At 41.4% G+C, this 25,257-nt stretch overlaps 1 protein-coding gene across 6 annotated transcripts in view; it reads left to right on the forward strand.

Annotated features, from left to right (window-relative positions):
• The window catches only part of CORIN (corin, serine peptidase), a 311,181-nt gene that overhangs the window by 263,905 nt on the left and 22,019 nt on the right, over positions 1-25,257 (forward strand). For all 6 annotated transcript variants that reach the window (XM_074951457.1, XM_074951456.1, XM_074951458.1 and 3 more), the window contains 3 exons: positions 493-603; positions 2,399-2,528; positions 21,777-21,899. In XM_074951457.1, coding sequence (XP_074807558.1) covers positions 493-603; positions 2,399-2,528; positions 21,777-21,899 — 364 coding nt within the window. The remainder of the gene's footprint in view (positions 1-492; positions 604-2,398; positions 2,529-21,776; positions 21,900-25,257) is intronic.

Genomic DNA, 25,257 nt, shown 5'->3' on the forward strand with positions numbered 1-25,257 from the left:
GTGGATGGGTGCAGGGTTAATTCGGATTTAATACTGCTAAATCTGACATAAACTCGTAGTGTAGACCAGGCCTTAGGGTAAAGGATGAATGTCTAATCAACACAGAATAACTGTCTGGATTAGGATTAATGCAGTCCAGCAAAAAGTGAGAAACAAAAGGTTTCCATCTAAAGTTTGTGAGGGACTCCAATGCTATAGTGGTAGGATCATAGTTGAAACTTGGTAGGTAGGATGCACTGAATCATGTACCCTGGCCATGCTATTTCCAGACACTACTTCCCACCTTTGAGGTTTGCTGGCCTCCCACGGATCCCCTCCAGCTGAGTCCTCCTCTGCACCCCGAACAGATTTTCTGCCTGCTGACTCTATCTCCCGCTCCATAAACCTGCTCTGAACTTGTCCCTATGCCTTTACCCAATCAGATCCTAGTGTGCATTTTTATGATAGCCATTTTTAAAATCATCATCTTAATATTTGTGTTTGTCTTGGCAGCATTTTGCAAGGCAGATGAGCTTGAATGTGCCAGTCATGATTGTGTGCCACGTGAGCTGTGGTGCGATGGGCAGCTAGACTGCATGGACAACTCAGACGAATGGAACTGTGGTAAGTCTCATCTGTGCCACTGGCTGGAAGTAATGTTGTGGATGGTAAATGTCATGAAATAGTTGAGTTTTTTTAACATTTTTCCAAAGTGGAGCTGGAAGAACTTGGACTAGGAGCCTGTTCCAGGAAAGCATGAAAGTCAGTACAAACTGTACAGTGGGCAAGGGAGAAAGAGAGAGGGTTAGATGACAAGTGTATGGATACTGCAAGGTGCAGGAGGAGATAAGATGAGAGAAGTGATGTTGACTGAATGGAAATGTGGAGAGCTTCTGAAGTGAGGAGTAGAGTCTTGAGACTGCTGTAAAAGAAGGCAGAGAGGCAATGAAGAAACTGAAGTATAGAAGTGACCTGGGCAGAATGACTAGGGCTTTGATCCTGTGCTCATTGAACTTCGTGTCAGAATTCCCATTGACTTCAATGGTGCTGAGAAGAAAATAAGCCTGGCAGCTCCATTTTGAATGTACTGGAAGTAAGAAAGGGGACAGTCAGCAGAGAAACCTGGCTATTACCCACCTGCAGTACCAGCATCCATAAAAAGGCCTCATGCTTTTATGTGTTATTAAAATAAGAGTTCTCAAAGCATGGCTGTTTGAGTAAGAATTATTTAAGTCCCACATAAGCAATAGCAATATCTGAAGGAAGTAGGATGTGTGTGTGTGTTGTAGTGTCCTGGCCCATATACCCGAACTCCACCAGACAGCAATTGGCTGCACTGTATATGTGATGCTACCTGAAGCTAATCTATTTCTCTGTGTGAAGGTAATACAGTACCACAAAGAAATCTGATGTTTTATGACATTTTTAGTGTAAAACAGAAAGATATCCTGTTGTTTAGAGAAACAAATATTCTTTATTCATACTGCTGAGAAAATATGTTGTGCACACATCCATCAAAATTACTTAGGCAGTGGAGACAAAAAGTCCTATAAACATGAGTTAGAAGTATCGAGAAGGAGGAATCAAAGATTAATATATAATTTTCTTATAGAGAGGTAAAGGCAGTGTAGTATGAATGAAAAATGCTTAATAACTAAGTGAGTTCGGATGAATGAAATTCAAGAATAAGTGAGAAGTACAAAGTTTAAATAAAAACAATATGTATTTGGGGAAAAATGCACACAAAAAACCTTCTGTCAAGAGTTCCTGTCACAAACTGTAGTACTATAGGGGCACCTAAGTTTACCTCAGTGCATTTTTGGCCATTTGGAAGCTTTCTTGTGCAGGATCAAAACAAAGGCAGACATTAAGCCAATAAACAGGTTGGGGAAAGAGATGATGATAATGGCAGAGGATGGTCTTTTTTGTGGTCAATAGCTATTGATTGTTCTTCATTTCTATAAACACACTTGATATAGTCATAATAGGAGCAATATAAATTTATCAAGGGCCAGACTGATACTGTTCTTATATTGAGTAGCACCTTATCCCACAAGTGGTCTCATAGATTTCAGTTGGACTACTTGTGGAGTAAGGTACTACTCAACATGAGTTAGGCTGTCAGTCTGGCCCCATATAAACAAATGATGAATTGAAGTGGTTTGGTTTGATCTAAACTTCAGGATGTCTCTCTTGTTTGTTATCTTACATACTGTCTTGTCTAGGACTACCTAGAGTCTGATGGGCACTGCTGCCTCTTTCTTGAATTAAATCTTCATAAACTATAGAGGAGATAAAAAATAACTGGATCTTGCATTACTCAAAGACACTTTTGAAAGTATTCTTATATTTACAATGTAACAAACAGCATACCAACTAGCTGAAGAAATATTTAAGTTACTTTTCTTTTTCTTTGCAGTGACCCTATCTAAAAACACAAGCTCTTTGGCATTCCTGACTATTCACAGGTCAGCTACTGACTACCATGTTTGTGCTGATGAGTGGCAAGAAAAGTTAAGCCAACTGGCCTGCAATCAAATGGGTTTAGGGTAAGGTCAGTAGTTTGTAGCATTGATGAATTTCCCAGGCTGATGGGGGCAGCAGAGTTAGTTGAGTCTATTGTGACTATTGTTAGTGTGACCTGCGTGAGATTAAACTTAGTACAAAAAGGGTTAGTAAAGGAAAGGGGTAATGGAATTCTATGAACTCTCGAAAGCAAACTCTCATTAAAATTCTGACACTTTATAAACACTACACAACTGTAATTAAAGGAGGTAGTTAAAAAGATAACCTTTCAGCCAGGTATTGGAAAGTAAATTGAATTTATAATTATTTTTGAAACTAATTATAGCTTCGAAATTTGATACTGTATTTGTTCCTAGCGACTAAAAAACAAACAGTTTGCTTTATGAAACAGAAAGGAAAAACTGTGGTAATTTCAGTTTGTTCACTGGAGTTCTGTAATTAGAATGTATCCATGAGAATTTTAAAAAGGGTTTTATCCGACACTCACCTCCCCAGTCAGAGCCCCTGTCATTTTCATTAAAAAGAAGGATGGATCCTTAAGGCTGTGCATGGACTACTGTGCCCTAAATAAAATTACCATGCAAAAATTACTACCCCTGATCCCAGAGCTCATAGACCAGGTAAGAATGGCCTGGTTAGTCACCAAGCTGGATGTGAGGAGAGCCTGTAATCTAGTCAGGGTCTGTCCAGGGGACTAAGAGAAAACTGCATTTTGAATATGATAGGTGTTAGGGCCCATAATGAGAGCTCTCTGACCTACTGGTGAGAGTCAGGAGTAGGGTCAGGTCATGGTCACACCAAAGGTCAAAGGGGGACTCAGAAGTCATGCCAAGGGTCACAGCTTGAATCAGCAATGGGGAGCAAGGTGTGGTCAAAGGAATAGGGACAAATATGGGGAAAAGGAACAAGGCAGGGAGGTGGGGACTTGGTCTCAGCAGTCTGGGCAGCAACAAGCCTAGCAACTAGTTGCTCAGAAAAGGGATGGGACAGGAATAGGAAGCTTTATGATCAGTAGTGTCCAATCAGCCATCTGCTGTTACTCATCTGACCCCACTGAATCAGCAGGTGTAGCTTCTGGTGTGTGAGTGGGGGATATTAGCAGCAGTTCCCACATCAGTTCTTGCAACATGATGATATACAGAGTAAGGCTCCTGCTTGGCAGCTGCCCAGGCCTGGGATCAAGACTGGTGGTGCCTGATGCCACCCCATCTCCTAGGGTAATCCACGGGGTCAGACTTCTCTGCATGATTCCTGTGGAAGGTCCATACTTTTGCAGGGGTGTGCACCTGATGAGCTGGCTCCCAAGAGAATTCTTCAGGTCCATAACTATCCCAATCGATCAGATAGTACAGGGGCCCTCTATGCATTTGGGGGTCCAGGCTGTCATGGACGAGATATGTCTCATGGTCTTGAACTTGAACCAGGGGTAGAGGTGGTTCCTGCTGGGGTTTCCCGTGGGTCTTCCCTTGGGGTTTTCCCACTTTTACCCAACCAGGGAACCTCTTTTATACTGTTGTTCTGACCATGCTTAACACCCTGTGCACACGCATTGGAGTTTCAACCCTCTTTTCCTTATCTGTACTTCCACACCCCGTGAATATTTGGGTGCCCCATTTTTCATAGGTTATCTTAGTTCCTCTTATTCTCATTAACATCTACACACAACATGTGTCCATGGTAACCTGCAATCAGAACAGGACATTCCATGATGTTACAATCAGGCGTCTTGTGGTCTTGGACAGTACATTGCGGTTTATTTTTCCATAACATCACCTATTGGCTCATCTTTTACAGTAATCTTCTAACCTACCTGGCATATGGTTATTCCTAAGTTACCCACTCATGTCAAAAAGAACAGAAGAACTTGTGGCACCTTAGAGACTAACAAATCTATTAGAGCATAAGCTTTTGTGGGCTACAGTCCATTGCTGCTACTCTGAAACCACTCATGTCAAGCATTCTTAAGCCTACGACCCACTATGGCTAAACTAAAATCTTACAGGCCTCAGCCTATAGGCTTTGCATTCTAGCCATGCTTTACTTATATATCTAATACACAGTCATCACTCCTACCTACTTGTCAATCTATTGTTCAAGCACCTGGTTGACCTTTTCTGATTGGCCATCCATATGAGGGTAATGTGTGGTGGATGCATGATCTGGACATCTTGGAGGGAAAACTCATCGTTCCAGAACCTGGATATGACTTGGAAGCCACAGTCTGTGGTAAGATGTTTTGGGAGGCCATGGAGGTGGAAGATATGTGTAACTAGAAGGCATGCAGTAGTTTCCACGTGTGCATGGTACAAAATTGGCTGTTTTGGTGAGTTGGTCCATGATAGTTAGTATGGTGTTAGGCCTTCAGGTTCGGGTAGTTCCACTATAAAAATCAAGGGTAATATGTGACCAGGGCCAGGAAAGGGTCCCAGGTTGGCATCAGGAGGCCAAAAGTCCTGCTCTAGAGGAGTTTTGTGCAAGCACAGATGTTGCAGGACCTGATGTAGGACCAAATGTCACCTTGCATTTGTGGCCACCAGAACAAGTGGGCTACAACTCAGAGTCTTGGATTGCCCAAAGTCACCTGCCTAAGCAGTATCACGATGTATGCACAGCGCTTCCAGTCTTGGAAAACCCTTGGGGATGGATAGGGAGCCATTGATATAGAGGAGGTTATTGACCCAGGGATAGTGGTGTTGGATCATTAGGGAGAGCTGCTCAAAGCATGGTAAGGAAGTCCGAGGCTACAGACCCACAAATTAAATTGTGTGGTTTTAATGTGTAAGGTGGCGGTTCTTTGGGGTTAGTGGGTTCTGAATAGTATTCCCCTTTTCGTCAGAGGGCATCAGCCTAGCCATTCATGTTGCCTGGATTATACATGATTATGAAATCGAATCTTGAAAAGAATAGGGCCCAACACAACTGATGCTGATTCAGTGCTTTGGCAGATCATAGATATTCTAGATTCTTATGGTCAGTTAAAACTAGGATGGGATGTTTGGCCCCCCCCCAGGCAGTGTTGCCAATTCTCACATGGAGCCTTCATGGCAAATAACTCCTTGTCTGCTATTTCATAATTGCATAGCTTTTTTTTGACTACTGCTCTACATTGGGTAGATGTTTTCAGAGAACTATCCACGAGTCTAAGATCTCTTTCTTGAGTGGTAACAGCTAATTTAGACCCAATCATTTTTTATGTTTAGTTGGGATTACTTTTCCAATGTGCATTACTTTACAGTTACCAACATTGAATTTCATCTGTCATTTTGTTGTTCAGTCATCCAGTTTAGTGAGGTCCTTTTGTAACTCTTCGCAGTCAGCTTCATACTTAACTTCCCCAAGTTTCTTCCCCTCGTATTGGATCTCCTGGCTTTTGGACCTTCGTATAAACTCTTGACTGCTGATCTGGACTGCCTGCCCACTAGGCTTGGGTGACCATACGTCTCTTGTTGGCTGGGACAGTCCCTTTTTTAAGCCCTGTCCCTTCCCTCCTGGGTTCCCCCCACCCCTCAAAAGTGGGCATTTGTCCTGTTTGCTTTTGCTGCCTTGATCAGTTGGCAAGAGCAAATGGGACAGATGCCCACTTTTGTCAAAAAAGTGGGGTGCTGGGGGGCAAGTGGAGATGCCAGCCCCTCCCTCCCTCCTCTCCCCTCCCCCCTGCAGTAGGGGAGACAGAGCTGGGGAGGGGAGGCAGCATTCCAACATTCCCTGCTGACCCAGTGGCAAGACCACTTTGCCACTGTTAGGGCTCTGGCCTGGGACGCAGTGGAGTCGGGAGGGCCTGCGTTCTCCTACCCCTGCCACCCTCACCCCCCTTGGGGTGGCAGTATTCCCCCTCCTTAGGCCAAGAGGCCTGCCTTTGTTTGTTGCCCACCAGATCCAGGACGAAAAACTAGGGTGGTGTTCACCTCTGCCAGCCCCCTAAACTGTTTGCTGGGTGCCTAACCTCTACCTGTGTTCTAGACTGTTTGTTTGGTGCCCTGCCGTGGCTGAGGGCCTGCCCCCCCACCCCCGAACCACTCGCAGCTACCCTGCCTAAGGGTTCAAGCCATAGACTGTGTGGTGGCCCGCCCTGGCTGAGGGTCTGGGCCCCTGAAGTATTTGCGGCACTACCCTGCCTAAGGGTTGGAGCTGGAGACCACTAACTTCCCCCTTTACTTAGACTGCGGTTTCAGGAGCGTGTCAGCAAAGCGGCATGGCCTCCGTCAGAGACTGACAGCGAGGGAGAGTTACACCCGCCTACACGCTTACAGATATTAATGGGCCACTCTACCTTGAATGATCCCTTACAGTATGTGCTAACTATTTCTGTTCAACAATCTGTTACACCAGGGGTCAGCAACCTTTCAGAAGTGGTGTGCCAAGTCTTCATTTATTCACGCTAATTTAAGGTTTTGCGTGCCAGTAATACATTTTAATGTTTTTAGAAGGTCTCTTTCTATAAGTCTTTAATATATAACTAAACTATTGTTGTATGTAAAGTAAATAAGGTTTTTAAAATGTTTAAGAAGCTTCATTTAAAATTAAATTAAAACGCAGAGCCCCCCGGACTGGTGGCCAGGACCCGGGCAGTGTGAGTGCCACTGAAAATCAGCTCGCGTGCCGCCTTTGGCACATGTGCCATAGGTTGCCTACCCCTGTGTTACACCTTGCATTTTGCTGGGAGTTCCTTTCCCAGGCCCGAAGAAGAGCTCTGTGTTGCTCAAAAGCTTGACTCTCTCACCAATAGAAGTTGGTCCATTAAAAAATATTACCCCACCCACCTTGTCTCTCTAATATCCGGGGACTGACACGACTACAACTACACTGCACACACCAAACCACACAGGTACTCTCATTTACACATGTCTAATTGATTAAACAAAGTGCTAAGCAGTGGAGATTCAGGCCTACCCTTTGTATTTTTACTCTCTTGAGAAAGCAGTTGAGGGTTTTCATATGCATTGGAATTAGGTTGTTGCTGTACACGTGCTGGTCTTTTATCATTCAGTTACTCTTTGTTTTTATGTCAGAATATGCTTAGTGCATATTTTTTTCATAAACATCAACATTTTCATTTTGTGGTTCAAATCCCTTAAAGATTTATACACATGCTTAATTTACTACAGTGTGAGTAGTCACGTTGAAGTCGATGGGACTATTCACAGTGCATAAAGTTTTTGCAAGATCAGGGTTTCCAGCTATAAGAAAATATAAAACACAAGTTGTGATATGACTAAACTTGAAATGATAAAACAAAGAAGGCATGGGAGTGGCAAGAGGAAACCAGGCACGAAAAGATAAACATGGGAAAGGTCAGAGCAGATGTACATAAATCAGAAAGTCTTCAAAAATAATATTAAGTATAGTAAAGCTCATAAGTAATATGTGCTCTTTGTGAAAGGCCATCTTTGTTCCATTTCTTAAAGTAGCTACTTTTTCAAATTTATAAACTATCTGTGAATGAAATAAATGAAGTATTTTCCTAATTATATTAGGTGGATTAGCAGTTATCATGTAATATTTTCAGAATACTAAATTGCGTATTAATATTTGAATCACAAAGATCCTTTTAAAATTACACCAGCCTAGATTAAAGCATGTGTTTTGTGAATATTTTCCCAAATCAAAATGTCGATTCTACTTTGGCTGTGTTTATGCCCCTTTTGTTTTCACTTTTTGCAAACATTATAGTGAATGAGTTTACTGTCAGATATATACACAAAATAGTGAATTTGAAGAAAATATTAGAAAATATTCATGAAAGCAAATTTTGAACTCTGAGACACGAGTGTTTGCATCTGATGGGAACAGAAAGAATGTGACCTAATTGTCTGACAGCCCTTTCACTGATGGAGCACCACATGTGGCCAGAATTGTTAACCTAAGTTACAGTTTAATGTCTGCAATCAGACCGCTTGCATAGGGCTCCATATATTTCTAAACTGTATCAAACTTTTGAGGAAAACTACTTTTCAGTGGTTAAAAATGCTGTGATACATGAAGGGCGGGGGAGTAGTTCCCTTTAATGGACACCCAGCCAGCCAGTTAGCTGTAAAATCCCTCTTGGTCTGTTCTCTGTTTGCTTTACCTGTAAAGGGTTAACAAACCCACAGGTAAAAGATAAGGAGTGGGCACCTGACCAAAAGAGCCAATGAGAAGGTAGAACTTTTTAAAATTGGGAAAGAAACTTTCCTTTTGTTTGTTGTTTCTCTGGGCTGCAGGGACACAGAGCAGTAATGCTGTAACCAGCTTTAAACCAGGTATGATTATAGATTATCAATTCATACCTTGAACCTACTTATCTGGAGCCTCAGATATGTAAGTAAAATTAGGGAATGTCTAAAAAGATGTGATTAGGGTTATTTCTTTTATTTCTTATTGGCTTGTGGACTCCTCTCTGCTGACTCCAGATGCTTTTGTTTCCTTGTAACTTTTAAGCTGAACCCCCAAGAAAGCTATTTTGGGTGCTTAATTCTGGGAATTGCTCTTTTAAAGTCTAGCAAAAAGCCTAAATTCCAGATGTAGTTTCTTTCTTTTTGTTTTTAATAAAATTTACTTTTTTTAAGAATAGGATTGGATTTTTGGTGTCCTAATTGGTTTGTGCATATGCTGTTTGATTAGCTTGTGGCAACAGCTACTTTCCTTTTTCTCTCTCAGCTCTTCCCTGGGGCGGGGGGGAGGGAGGGCTTGAGGGTACCCCACAGGGAGGAATTCCCAAGTGCTCCTTCCTCGGTCTAAGGGGATTTTTTGCATTTGGGTGGTGGCAATGTTTACCAAGCCAAGGTCAGAGAAAAGCTGTAACCTTGGGAGCTTAATACAAGCCTGGAGCGTCAAGTATTAATTTTTAGAATCCTTGCTTGCCCCCACCTTCTGCACTCAGAGTGACAGTGTGGGGATTCAGCCTTGACAAATGCATTCCTCAAGCCCCATTGGGTTAACAGAAATTCTGTAGCTCTAGAGATTGCAGAAACAATGCTCTGGACATAATAGAGCATGCTAGTCTCCTTTCTAATGGAATCATATAATCACAGATAGGATAAGAATTTGGATAAAGGGGAAGTACAGCTTATTATAGGATTAATATACAATTATCTAATACAGGAATTAAAAATGTTTAGCCCGACTGGTCCTGAATCAGAATTTTCCCAATGGATCTCAGGATGTTTGTAAGTTTGTACAGTCATACTTCCCTTCTCCATAGAAGGGCAAAGAACACCTCCTCTTCCCAATTGGGAAAATGACACTGAAACAACGTGACTGGAAATTTCCAATTTCTGTCCCCATTCTTGGGGTTTCCCCACAGAAGTAATTATTTAACTCTGTCACTTCTAAGTCACTATGTGAGACAAAAATTTCAGCCCTTTCAAAGCTATTTTATAAAAGGGTAGAATGCATAATAAAGCTTTTTTGGCAGTGATGAGTAACCATGTAAGAGATGTTGAGAAATTCAGATCCAGAACCCAAGTTTGTGGTTTGTGCCTATCTCTAACAATAAATGTTGATGTCTCCTGATTCTTCAGAAAACTGAAGTCAGGTTCTTTTTTCCTACTCTTGAGGCAAAATTCTGTCAGTCATCTGAAGCTTCATTTTCTCAGCTTATTTTCATTACACAGTGACAGAGCCAATAATGGCATAAATTATCTTTGAAGGAGGTCTTTGAGAAAAATGAGGAACACAATACATTTACCAGAACCAGTTTGTGGAAAGAAGGAATTTGAACGACTATAACATATTTAATTCTTCTTTAGACCTTAAGCCAGGTTGGCAGTAAATACATCACTTATGTGAACATTTTCTGCATTGGCAGGGAGAGGGGCGAGATGATGTAATGTTTTCAGGATTTCAAATTGCTTTGAAATCACACTTCAAGTCATATACTTCACCTGTTTGCCATTGACATCCTATATGGTTTATTAGATATAAAATGGCCTCTAACAAGAAAGCCTGTAATAGTAGACTGATAACATTTGGCGTGTTGTCAGTAGGTTGCTTATTTCCAGACACAATTTAGTAGGATGGATTATATATTAAGTTAGAATATATATTATATAAGGCAAGAAAATATCAATGACAAATGTTTTTCCCTTGCAATAGTCACATTCTGCTCTAAGGGTAATAACATCTTGAGCAAAACTTTTTTGTGTGCATGGACATTCATAATAATCCAGATCATAAAGTGATTTTAAAAAGGGAATATTTTGTGATTTACATTCCCCACCACCATGAATAAATTTAAAGATCTAAACAAATAAATGCCACCTGTATGATGCCATTATACAGAAGGCATTTGTTATATAGATATAAGTTTGTTTAATAATAGTTTATGTGAGCCTATGTTACCTTATGCCTGAAATTACAAGGAAAGGTAGTACATGGTACTTTTCTTCTCTGTACAGTTGTTCAAGATAGAAATCATAGTTTTATTTAGTAGTGAATTCCCAGATGATAAGTCCCAGTGCTCTGTAATCTTTAGAACATAGAAGGAATGGCTTTCTAACTCAGGAGTGGGCAAACTATGGCCTGGGGGCCGCATGCGGCCCTTCAGATGTTTTAATCTGGCCCTTGAGCTCCTGCCGGGGAGCAGGGTCTGGGGCTTGCCCCGCTCCAACGCTCCAGTGCATGCCATGCCGCTCTGTGGCTCTGTGCGGCTCCCAGAAGCAGCAGCATGTTCCCACTCCAGCTCCTATGCAGAGGGGCAGCCAGGGGGCTCCACACATTGCCCCCTCAGCTCCCATTGGCTGGCAACCGTAGCCAATGGGAGCTGCAGAGGCAGCGCCCTGCAGACAGGGCAGCACACAGACCCGCCTGGTCGGGCCTCCGTGTAGGAGCCGGAAGTGGGACATGCCGCTGCTTCCAGGAGCTGCTTGAAGTAAGCACTGCCCGGAGCCTGCACCTCCGACTCCCTCCCATGCCCCAACCCCCTGCCCCAGTCCTGATCTCTGTCCCACCCTCCGAACCCCTCAGTCCCAGCCCAGAGCACCCTCCTGCACTACAAAGCCCACACCCCCAGCCGGAGCCTGCACCCCAACCCCCTGCCAGAGCCCTCTCCCGCACCCTGAACTCCTCATTTCTGGCCCCACTCCAGAGCCCACACCCACAGCTGGATCCCTCACCCCCTCCTGCACCCCAACCCCCAATTTCATGAGCATTCATGGTCCACCATACAATTTCCATACCCAGATGTGGCCCTTGGACCAAAAAGTTTGCCAACCCCTGTTTTAACTGCTTATGGATCTTTGTTTGTTTGTTTTATTTTAAGTATTGAGAATTTATTAACCGCAAACAAATGAATAGAATTTAAGGACAATGAAATGTGGTTCTGTTAGATGAATTTAGCAATTGGTTCCAAATACACATGAATAACGTTTCTAAATGACAGATTCTAAAACATCAGTCAGTTTGAAAATGTACATATTATAAACTTGACCTCTGGTAGCTGGAGCAACATAAAAAATAACCCAGTTTCTGCCTATTGTACTAAACTCAGGCTATTTGCCTGGCTGACAGTCAATACTAATTCCATACAGATTGTATTTTTTTCTACAGTTTGTTACAGTGCAACATAGTGATGTGATATGATCCCTGGCTCTGAAAAGGGCAGAGCACCCTGTTATAGTAGTTCTGTATCTTGAATTTAGTAAATTCTGCTGAAGTGCAAATCCAGATAGCTTCCAGATTACTCTTTCTTAGCTGTATTGTCTCTGTATTTCTAACAAGAGTAAAGAGCCATTAAAAACTTATTTTTGTTTGTAAAGTATGCAGATATGAGACTGAATTCAAACAAGAAGCAATTTTAAGTAATAATCTGTCACTTTTCTGACAATAATTGTACTTTAACTCCTTTTTTTTGGGTAAGTATGTAATATCATCCAAATTGCTGTAGTCCTACATAATAGAACACGCACCTCACAGTCAGTGCTAGATTCAGAAGTGTAAGGGCTTGTCTACATGGAGACTTAATGCATGGCAAACCAGGATATGAATGTACAGCGAACTAGCTTTCCATGCACTAACTGGCCATGTGGACCTTACTACCATGCTCTGAAAGTTCCATAGTACTCTTTGGTATACTGCTATTTAAGTGTAACCTTAACACAGAATTTCTTGGCTTTCTGGTGTTATAGATGCCTAGTTTCAACTTTAAATCCAACATAATTATTTTGTTGAGAATGTTCTTAGATTTTAAAAATCAGCTCTGTTACAATACCATGTTACCTCTGATGTCCATTGTAGTTTTCTAAAAGAGATGTATTGATCTAGACATCTGTGCTGTATTGATATGGGGTGAAATTTTCAAATGCATCAAAGTCCCGTTTTAAAAAAATAACTGAGGCTCAGATCTTCAAAGTATTTAGTCACCTAATTCCCATTGACATACCTTTGAGGATCTGGGTGTTAGGAGCCTAAATCCCATTTCATTTTGAAAATGGGCCTTAGGCCTCTAAGTCACTTAGGTGCTTTTGAAAATCCATAGGCCTTGCCTTCACTATATAGCTAACTCAATAACTATAACTATATAGCTAACTAATAATTTAGTATTACCTTCAGAGCACCATGGAGTCACTGAGTAAAACAGAACAGCATTATAAAACTTTATTATCTGCAGTTCTGGACATAAATTTTACATGCTATGGGGGTTTTGTGGGTTAAGAAACCCATAAGTTGAGGCTTCAGCTAGCTGCCATGCTGACTGGTCTGGAGCTCAGAAATTCTAACATCATTCATTCAAGCTATATGTATCCATGCAGATCTTATAATACCCACAGGACTATTCAGTTACACACACATGGTCTGTGTATTCATGTAGGTATTCTAATGGAACCCTGGAATCATGTGGGTATTATAATGACCTCATAATGCATTTCAGTAGTTCCATACAGGTACTATCATGGGGTATTATAATGGCACATTGATTCTGGCAGAGCTGCTCAGCTCTTCATGGACTCTGTTGGAGAATCTGATCTTAGTAATCACCACATTTTAATGTTTTAATACATTTTAATGTAAATGGATTCATCTAGGAACAAAGAATGTAGAGCATACTTATAGGATGGGGGACTTTATCCCGGGAAGCAGTGACTCTGAAAAAGATTTGGGGTTCATTGTGGATAATTAACTGAACATGAGCTCCCAGTGTGACGCAGTGGTCAAAGGAGCTATTGCGATCCTGGAATGCATTAACAGGGGAATCTTGAGTAGGAGTAGAGAGGTTATTATTTTACCTCTCTATTTGGCATTAGTGCAACCACTACTGGAATATTGTGTCTAGTTCTGGTGCCCACAATTCAAGAAGGACGTTGGTAAATTGGAGAGGATTCAGAGAAGAGACATAAGAATAATTAAGGTTTCAGAGTAGCAGCCGTGTTAGTCTGTATCCGCAAAAAGAAAAGGAGTACTTGTGGCACCTTAGAGACTAACAAATTTATTTGAGCATAAGCTTTTGTAGCTCACGAAAGCTTATGCTCAAATAAATTTGTTAGTCTCTAAGGTGCCACAAGTACTCCTTTTCTTTTTAAGAATAATTAAAAGACTAGAAAACTTGCCTTATAGTGATAGACCAAAGAGCTCCATCTATTTAGCTTAACAAAGAGAAGGTTAAAAGGGTTGACTTGATTACTGTCTATAAGTATCTACTGGGGAACAAATATTTAATATTGGCTCTTCAATCAAGCTGAGAAAGGTACAACACAATCCAATGGCTGGAAGTTAAAGCTAGACAAATTCAGACTGGAAATAGGGTATAAAGTTTTAATGGTGAGAGTAATTAAATTAGTGCCAATGTCAACAGATTAAAACAAACTTGGAGTTTCTGGGCCAGGTGATTTTTGAGATATAAGCCAATCAAATGTTAGGAAACCTTGCAAGAAATGCAAGCTCTTCTTCTTCTTTATGAACTGTGCATATCTCCAAAATACTTTATTATTAAACAGGTTTAGTATGGTAATGCCTAAGATCCAAGAGTGCGGTCCCATTGTGCTAGGCACTGTACAAACGACAGTAGATGGTTCCCTGCCCTGAACAGCTTACAATGTAAGTAGACAAGACATCCATAGGATGGGGAAAAGGGTAGAACATACAAGATTCTCATAAACAGAGTGAATACTGTGATGGCAGCAATTATAGTGTGAGTTCCACAATATTTTTTGTGGAGGGGCATGGGGGATGGAGTTTATTTAGCAAGGAATCAGTCAATAGAAAGAAAAGAAAAGGGAAAGGGGTGTGGGGGAAAGGCCAGGGGAGTAGATGATGTGTAGTGATGCTAAAGTGAAGAGACTGTGAGGGAGGGGAAAGGGAAGGGTTGGTGGAAATAGCCAATCAGCACAGGGCAGAGAGAGTCCAGTCAAAACTGTAGGAAGTTCTCCAAAAGCGTGTATGTCTTTAAAAAACAAACAAATAACAAAAAACACACTTGAAAATCACACTGTTGATCAAAATCCTTGTACCTTTTAGAGTTAAAAATAAAACCTCAGATGACTAACCCTGAGAGAAGTTAGGGAAGAAACAATTTTCTTCCTTTGTCCAGGTTGTATTCCATGGGTGAAATTCTGTGCCATATCTGTAAGAGGTGCACTATGGATCTTGCAGCCAGGAGATGGGAGTGGCTTAAGTGGCCATCTCTGCACCCTCACAAGCCTGAGGGCTCTCTTGTTAGCAAAGAGTGAAGCTGAATAGAGCAGGTTAAGTTGAAGAATTATTAAATCTTGTGCACTGCTTTGTTCATGTGGTCGAGTTGCTTCCAGCCTAACTCCACTCATTCCCTGTTCCCTTGTTGTCGTGTCAATAACAGCCCCTGCATGGAACATGGGCACTCTGACTCCATTTCCATTGATCATGATACAGGGGCCTCTGTAGGTATTATGGCTGCCTCTGGGCTGCAGGGCTGCCCAGAAACTCCACCACAGGCCCGACCTGAGTCATACCATGCTACTCCTGCTCCAAACTGTGTCCCTGGCCCTGTCCACTATGCCTAGGTTTGTGGAATGGGGAAGAGGGGGCATCAGGAACTAGATTTAATACTTAGTCACTTTCAGAGCATTCAAATGGATGGTGTCCTTTTAATGGTGGTGAATGGATATATTATTATAGAATATAATCTGGAATTACTTCTTTTTATAAATACAAAGCATAGGTTAGCTACAGTCTGTTTGTTTTACCTTATTAAGATCACACAATATTTGGGGTAATACAGAGATTTACAAACTTCATTGCACTGCGACCCCCTTCTGACAACAAAAATTACTACATGACCCCAGCACGGGGGACTGAAGCCTGAGCCCACCCAAGCCACACTGCCCTGAGGGGATAGGAGAGCCAAAGCCAACGGGCTTCAGCCCCGCCACCCAGGGCTGAAGCCGAAGCCCAAGTCCCAAAGCCCCAGCCCCGCTGCCCAGGGCTGAAGCTGAAGCCCAAGCCTTGCTGCCCAGAGTCGGGGGCTCAGGCTTGGGCTTCGACCCTGGGACCCAGCAAGTCTAACACCAGCCCTGACGACCCCATTAAAAAGGGGTCCCGAGCCACAGTTCGAGAACCACTGGGGTAATATAAGCTTGCATCCATCAACTGGCATGATGATGTTCATGTTTAAAAATACGTTTTTCTGAATTATATATTTTATAAATTACATATTTGGTGAAAGTCACACAATGGATAAAACACCATTCTCCAAAATTATGAAGTAATGGAGACGTTGCTCATGGCAGATTCTTCATACAAAGAAGACAGGTCAAAAATGTTAAACAAAATGGTTTTGTGAACGTTGTTGGAGGAGATGGAAGGGGAAATGAGAAAATACTGGAAATTAATAGAAGGAGACAGCTGTGTCTGTTTACCATAAGCAGACACAGGAGGTAGAAGCTCTTTGCTGCAGAAGAGCCTTCATCTGATGAGGTGAAAACTGTTTTAAAAGTACTTACTAGCAACCACTGCTGGCTAGTAGATCATGCAGTGATAATTGTTTAATATGCCCAGAGGAGATTAGAGAAGGAAACCATACAATGGACAGGACCTCAGAGTCTAATTAATTCTGCCAGTCCTGCTGAGAGTATTTCCATATGGTAGCACTGACAGCCATTGCCAAAAAATCATGCTTAGTCGATCATCAACAACTTGTATAGTAAGCTAACCAATGGATGCTACCTGTTTTAAACCACTGTAATTGTAATATAGCTCAGATTTAAAAATAGCCTAATGCCATGTGCTGCCCTATGAGAAAGATGCAGGAGCAATCTCTAGGCCCTTGGACATTTTTCCTGATTTTTTTGTTGTTGTTGTTCTTCCTTCCATTGGCTGGAATCCAGAATTTGAGTTATTGTTAGACTTTAGTTGATGCAGACCTGGCAAACTAACTCACTGCTGACATAGAGCATGATGTACCATATTGTTCATTTTTATGGCTAATAGATCATTCTTTACAGGAAAACCATGAGGTGTCTGGAGCCATTTATGAGCTATGTCCTCTCCTTCATATAGCAATTCAAACATATCAAAAACAGCAACTTATTTAGTGGATACACAGGCAGAGTTGTTAGCATAATAACAGATAATGGCTGGGCTCAAGAGGTGTAAGTCTGAAAATATCATTTAGTGGAACCATTCCAATCTATATTTAGTTGTCTGTTGGACAGATGTAGACTCCCAGGTTCCTCTAGCTATTTGTTTTGTTTAGCAGACTTGAAAACTTGGACTCAGACTGTTAAATTCTATAACTGAAGTCCAGTTTTATCTACATTTTTACAGGTTAACAAGCTTCTGATGGTCAGTATCAATTAGAAAACCCCAAACTCTCTACTACTACTACGTGTGTGTGTGTGTATAATATATAATTTAACGTAATTTCCCACATGTGTAATTAAAAAAGTACAAGAAGGAATTTTATTTTTTAACATTAGATAAGTGATTTATTTTAAAGTATACTAAGTGTTATCCCTCTCTTCTCCCATAAAGGATTCCTTAGCTATCAAGCTTAGGGACTCTATAATCTTCTGAGTAGGAGCGTGGTCTTGGACATAACAGAAACTTCTGTATTAGATCAAATGGATGGGTCTGAAAAACAAATTAGTTTTCCAGGAAAGGCCCAAATAGTAACAGATTTCCTAGATGGGGGGAGAAATCAAGCATTAGAAACTATAAGATGCTTAAAAATACAATTAAACTATGAATCAGTTTGTTTGTGGTTCACTAATTGTGCAGTAGCCCTGAATATCTGTATTTTTCCAAACCTACTTATGACTTTTGTCTAACTTCAGTTTAAAGGAAAATGGCATTGGATTTTTTTACACTTTTTTAAAACTCTTTATGTATAACAGCTTTTTAGAATCTTGAACAAGTCATTCCTGCAGATTTTTTCTGTTAAGGAAAGCCAGATTTTTCTTCATCATGGCTTTAGATTGTCATTAAAAAAAAATCTTGATGAGGAAACAAGTCTGAGAGTTGAATGTTTCATTGAAAGCTTAAAGGCATCTTGGCAGAATCTGAGAATCCATCATGTTTTCTTCTTACACCCATTGCTCAGGCAAGGTCAGAACTTTTTTTGAAATAGAATATATTGTTCATCATTCATCTTCACTGTCCACGTGTGCTTCTTAGTGCAGATCCTGCATTTCTTATGTACCCAAATCTTCCACTGACTTTAATGGGAGTTTTGGGTGTATGGGGAAGGTACAATCAGGCCCTTAATAATATATACAGAACTATTTCTCTTTAGTCATAACTTCCACTGTGCTTGTTTTTTCCCCCCCTTTCCAATGTCTAACTAATCAATACATAGTGACACTTAAGTCAATGGGACTTAAGTACATGCTAAAAGTTAAGCACATGCTTGAGCACTTTGCTGAATTGGGAGCATCATTCCTAAGCACATAGTCAACACTTAAATAACGATCGTAATAACAGGCTTTTATTTTTTCTTCCCACTTATTTTCCCTAGATCCTTGCCACCCACCTTAGTAAAATCACAATTGGGTGGGTTTTTGCCTCTAGTTTCACCAGCTTTGAAAGATTTTCAGTGGTAGTCCATTGCACTACTTTAGCTCCAGCTCCAGACAGAAAGCTGCTTTAGGTACCTCTTCTGAATCTTCCAACATTTATCTGATGTCTTTAACCAGTCAAGCAAACAAAAACTTGCTTTTGCCAGAGGATGTAACATCTATTTATCAGTTTAAAGTTTGTCAATCTAAATCTAAAAGTTTGTAATGTCTGGAGCTAGCCCCCCCTTACACATTTTTCCTTTGCCTGTGTCTTCCATATTACTATTCAGTTTTCTGTCTGTGTGTGTGTCCCCCTAAGATTTTCTTTCTCTCTTTCTCTCTTTCTAATATATACACTCTTAATTTCAGCTCGGTCCCCCTTTTTGGGAGGGGCAAAATTTTTGGCCCTGGGGTGTCTGTCATATAGATCGCTATGGAGCTGCACAGTCCCACTGCGCTTTGATGTTACCTAGGCCTGAACATAGCCTTGCCTTTCTGCTACTGGAGAAGGATGCATGGGACCAGGGGCAATGGAACATGATGGAGGCTTCCGTATGCCCTGCCAGGTGCTGCCTGCTGTTCAGCTTCCTGGAGCTGATCGCAGCTAGCATAAATGACTCTAGAGTACCTGCTCTTACTTATGCTTGGGAACCACTCCAACATATAAAGAGCTCAGGATCAAGGGAGCATAAAGGCAAACTTTAGTGCACCTGAGCTGTACCCTGTACAGTTTGACTGGACTTCAGGATCTGGTATTTTGTTAGTTAACTCATGTTGTAGAGCTACATATGGAACTCTTTTCAAATTCACAGCACAAGAGCAAATATTCAGAAATGTGTGTTTTTGAAGGGTTTTAAGATAAAAAAATAGCCAATTTTGCCAAATGTTTTGCAGAAGAGCAATCATAGAATATCAGGGTTGGAAGGGACCTCAGGAGGTTGTTACCCAGGGTTCTTTCAACCCAAAGCTCTTGGTAACTTTTACTCTGTGCGAGGTGGTGTCAGGAAATAAATCAGGGGAGACACGGCCATCCGACCAATAGATGGCTGGCACAAACAGGACAACACGAGTGCTTTCACTTAAAGCTAAACCTTTCTTAGTCTCAAGCACTTATACACACGTCCGCAACAGGTTAGTAAAACACCCCCAGCCCTTGATAATTACCAAAGCTGAGTGTGGCTCTCGAGTGGCACAGCGGCAGTCCATCTGCCGGTGGGGAACACAAGATGCATCCAGAGGGAGAGTCCAGTCCTGAAGAGTCCCACCACCTCAAACTTTTCCCCCTTATTTATACATTAGTAATAGAATGACATGTCCCTTAAAGCAAACTTGTTAAGTAAGCAGTTTCAATGGTCAAGCAAGAGGTTCCTTCTGATTATCGATTAACCAGGTGTGAGTTTTTCCAGAGTTTGCAGCCTTGAGGCCCTAATAGACATTCCTGGGGCACATCCTGCTCTTCTAAAATGCATGTATCAGCAACTCAACACAATTCTTATCAGGAAGGGTGCGGGGTCAAGCTGCCCTCTCTGTGGCACCCAAAAACCCCCTTCCCCTCCTGCCTTGGTTAAACTGAGACTGCTGAATGGCCAATTTACAGCCTGCTGACTTGGCTGCTTTTAGCAATAAGCCATAGTGGTTTCAGGCACTTTACTGGTTTACCAAAGTCTCCCCGTACAAGGTCATCTAGTCCAACCCCCTTCTCAAAGCAGGACCAATCCCCAACTAAATCGTCCCAGCCAGGGCTTTGTCAAGCCTGATCTTGAAAACCTCTAAGGAAGGAGATTCCACCACCTCTCTAGGTAACCCATTCCAGTGCTTCACCACCCTCCCAGTGAAAAAGCTTTTCCTAACATCCAACCTAAACCTCCCCCACTGCAACATGAGACCATTACTCCTTGTTCTGTCATCTGGTACCACTAAGAACAGTCTAGATCCATCCTCTTTGGAACCCCCCTTCAGGAAGTTGAAAGCAGTTATCAAATCCCCCCTCATTCTTCTCTTCTGCAGACTAAATAATTCCAGTTCCCTCAGCCTCTCCTCATAAGTCATGTGCTCCAGCACCCTAATAATTTTTGTTGCCCTCCGCTGGACTCTTTCCAATTTTTCCACATCCTTCTTGTAGTGTGGGGCCCAAAACTGGACACAGTACTCCAGATGAGTCCTCACCAATGTTGAATAGAGGGGAATGATCACGTCCCTCGATCTGCTGGCAATGCCCCTACTTATACAGCCCAAAATGCCGTTAGCCTTCTTGGCAACAAGGGCACACTGTTGACTCATATCCAGCTTCTCGTCCATTATAACCCCTAGATCCTTTTCTGCAATATTTCAAGAGTGCAAAATCGCCTGAAATGAAACGATAAAATTTAACAAATGATCACTATGTTTACACAGCTTTCATGTTACTGCACATATGCACCATATCTTTTGAAATCCAAATCCATGAAGAATCTTCCTGCTGTTTGAGAATCTGCTAATTTTTTTTATTAAAAGGCATTTGTATTCTGGGGCAGAATGATCTGATATTCCCTTAAATTGACCTGCTTGTCTAATGCGTAAATGGTTTAAAAAAAATCTTTTCGGTTTTTTTTAAACGGCATCTTGTACAAATTAATTCAGGAGAAAAATGTATAATTTTTTGACCAAGCAGTTGTTGAATCTAGAACCAGGTAAGTACCTGAGGGCTTGATTCTTTGTATAAGTAACCTTACAATGAAGAGCTTCAAAGAGAGAGATGAAAGTCTTACTTACCAGGAAAAAAAGGGGGGAAAATTGATCTTACCAACCTGCCAAATCTGATTATCTGCTACTTCCGTTTAAGAGACTCTATTTTGATATGTTCTGAAATTTTCCTGTGTCTCTTGATCAGTATGAATAAAATCAATCCATACAGTGATCATCATTCCTGATTATATCTTGTGGAAGCAATATGAGCTAAACAGACACATAGTGGGTAACTGAAAATTGCTTGGAAAGGAAATTTGTGGGAAGAAAAAGCTTGGATGTGATTCTGAGCATTATGACCAAAATGTAATAGTAATGAATAAAGTAGATGTGAAATAATGCTTACATTTTCTGCCACCAGAGAACTTTTGCCATTTCCCACTTCCACTTGTTAGAACATTTATCATGAATAACAGTAAAATGTGAGTAGGTCTGACTGGCCAAAACCTGTCTCGCAACCATCTGCAGATCTGGAGTATCATTCAATTGCCTGAGTTTGGCATAAGGGGGAAGTACTAAAGCATCTTTCCCTCCCATCAATTTAATGTATGGATAGTCAGAGTCAAAGATATTTGAAGATCCATGGACTGTTTTTATTTGTTTCAGGGGGCCATCTGCAACAAAAATTGTACAAGAAAATGAGCAACTACACCATCAAAAGTGGCTGAATCTGCATTCTGACTGGAAGAATAAAAATGCATCCACATTACCTGCCCTTGTAGTGAAAGGGTAAGGGACAGCTAGTGTGTGCTCCATATGTGCTTCAGAGAGGTGGACGGAACTATAGCAATGAAGGATGGTATTTCCATTAGTGAATTTTGTGTTCTGAGTGTAGAAAGGTATCTGTGTTTGCATTCACATAAACATATGTATGCATGACGTAATGTAAATTTCACAGTGAGGCTAATGTCTCTTACAACTTCACTCTCATTATTCACTCTGATATTCTGCACTCCTTACACGAGTGGAACTGCTTAGGAATTTCCCTAGGAGTTCCATACATTTAAGGAGAACATACTTACATTACTGAGATTGGCAAAGTGTCTGTTTTGTAACAGAAGTGTTAATTCCAGTGAGAATAGAATTTTGCAATCTGTTTTCAACAAAGCAGGATAGATTTTTACACCAATTTTTATACAACATAAACTCCAGGCTACCACATTAATTTCAACAGAGTTGTAAATCAGCTGAGAATTTGGCCCAGATTGCACAGAGCGGAATAGTGATTGTGTAAATGTATGGCCAGTCGGGTTTGAACAATAATAATGTCTCTTCTTATTTTAAAAAAGTGTTTGCATGTTTTCCATGGGGGATATTTATCAACAGAACTACATATGGTTCACTGTTTAGTTTTTCGTTGTAGGATTCTGAGCACAATATGCACCCTTCTCCCCCCATTTCCCATTCTCAAGTTTGAGTTATCTGTTACATTTGATAGCTAGCTAGAAAGTGGTAACCATAATTAAGAAACCATTGAAATATTTAAGTATTATGGTCCAAATTAAGTGTAAACTGGTACAACCAACCTGATTGCCTTCTATGATGAGATCACTGGCTCTGTGGATATGGGGAAAGCAGTGGATGTGATATATCTTGACTTTAGCAAAGCTTTTGATACGGTCTCCCACAGTATTTTTGCCAGCAAGTTAAAAAAGTATGGATTGGATGAATGGACTATAAGGTGGATAGAAAGCTGGCTAGATTGTTGGGCTCAACAGGTAGTGATCAACGGCTCAATGTCTAGTTGGCAGCCAGTATAAAATGGTTGGTCCTGGGGCCGGTTTTGTTCAACATCTTCATTAATGTTCTGGATGAAGGGATGGATTGTACCCTCAGCAAGTTCACAGATGACACTAAGCTGGGGGAAGAGGTAGATACACTGGAGGGTAGGGATAGGGTCCAGAGTGACCTAGACAAATTGGAGGATTGGGCCAAAAAAAATCTGATGAGGTTCAACAAGAACAAGTGCAGAGTCCTGCACTTAGGATGGAAGACTCCCATTAACCGCTACATGCTGGGGACCGACTGGCTAAGCAGCAGTTCTTCAGAAAAGGACCTGGGGATTACAGTGGATGAGAAGCTGGATATGAGTCAGCAGTGTGCCCTTGTTGCCAAGAAGGCTAATGGCATATTGGGCTGCATTAGTAGGAGCATTGCCAGCAGATAGAGGGAAGTGATTATTTCTCTCTATTCGGCACTGGTGAGGCCACATCTGGAGTACTGCATCCAGTTTTTGGCCCCCCACTACAGAAAGGATGTGAACAAATCAGAGAGAGTCCAGCGGAGGGTAACGAAAATGACGAGGGGGCTGGGGCACATGACTTACGAGCAGAGGCTGAGGGAACTGTCTAGTTTGCAGAAGAGAAGAGTGAGGGGGGATTTGATAGCAGCCTTCAACTACCTGAAGGGGGGTTCCAAAGAGGATGGAGCTCGGCCGTTCTCAGTGGTGGCAGATGACAGAACAAGGAGCAATGGTATCAGGTTGCAGTGGGGGAGGTCTAGGTTGGATATTAGGAAACACTATTTCACTAGGAGGGTGAAGCACTGGAACACTAGGGAGGTGGTGGAATCTCCATCCTTAAAGGTTTTTAAGGCCCGGCTTGACAAAGCCCTGGCTGGGATGATTTAGTTGGTATTGATCTTGCTTTGAGCAGGGGATTGGACTAGATGACCTCCTGAGGTCTCTTTCAAGCCTAATCTTCTATGATTCTAACTCTATTCATGTCACTGGAGTTATGCCAGTTTACTTCAGAGCTGAATTTATTTGTGTATTCATCCATTATGGCCATTCATCTCTTCCATCTTTCCAGTGATACATAGAATTTAGTTCCTGACCACTAGTGGCCTGAGTAGGGCCCATAGCCTTTTGCAACAGAAGTGTTAATTCCAGTAGCCTAGCCAAATTGCTAGTTGAATTACATTCTGTTTATGTAAAAAAAAAAAAATCTTAAATTTTCAAATAGATGCAAGGGTATTTATCATTTTGTCTTTCACCATAGTGTGCATGGTATACGGCAGTGGTTTTCAAACCTTTTTTCATATGTACATCCCTACAAAATTTCAAAAGGAGGTGCAGACCCCTTTGGAAATTCCCAGGGGTCCACAGACCACAGGTTGAAAACCCCTAGTGTACAGTATTTTACTCTTTACAGTATTTTGTGTATAAGTTTAAATTAGACTCATAGACTTTAAGGCCAAAAGGGACCATCATGATCATATAGTCTGACCTCCTGCACATTGCAGGCCACAGACTTTCACCTACCCATTCCAGTAGTAGACCCACTGCCTCAGTTACTGAAGTCCTCAAATCTTGACTAGATGTTACAGAGAATCCACGGTTTACTCCAGTTCAAACCAGCAAGTGACAGTAAGTTTGTAAAATACTTTGTGATCCTTCTGGATGAAAAGCACAATATAAATATAAGTTAGTATACTTCATTCTTTTTTTGCTCTATCTAGTAATACAGATAAGCAAGTGTTATTTACTCCTTCTCATAACACGAGAACTGGGGGTCACCAAAAGAAATTAATAGGCAGCAGGTTTAAAACAAAAGGAAGTATTTCTTCACACAGTGCACAGTCAACCTATGGAACTCTTTTCCAGAGGATGTTGTGAAGGCCAAGACTATAACAGGGTTCAAAAAAGAACTAGATAAATTCATGGAGGATAGGTCCATCAATGGCTCTTAACCAGGATGGGAAGGGATGGTGTCCCTAGCCTCTGTTTTCCAGAAGTTTGGGAATGAGTGACAGGGAATGGATCACTTGATGATTACCTATTCTGTTCATTCCCTCTGGGGCACCTGGCATTGGCCACTGTCAGAAGACAGGATATTGGGCTAGATGGACCTTTGTTCTGACCCAGTATGGCCGTTCTTATGTACAGTGCAATGTTATAACAGCGTGTAATACTGCCTCTTAGAACACTGGACACATTTATCATTCTTCCAGAACAAGGATTTTTCCTAAAGCCTGACCTGTATTTGATTTTCCTTTAATTTCTATATGTGCCCACATTCCTGATATCTCTGCTGGCCTGAAAATTATCTGGGTTAATATAAAAGAGAAACACAAAATTGATTTATGT

Source organism: Natator depressus, chromosome 4 (assembly GCF_965152275.1).
Source record: "Natator depressus isolate rNatDep1 chromosome 4, rNatDep2.hap1, whole genome shotgun sequence".
Taxonomy (NCBI): Eukaryota; Metazoa; Chordata; order Testudines; family Cheloniidae; genus Natator; species Natator depressus.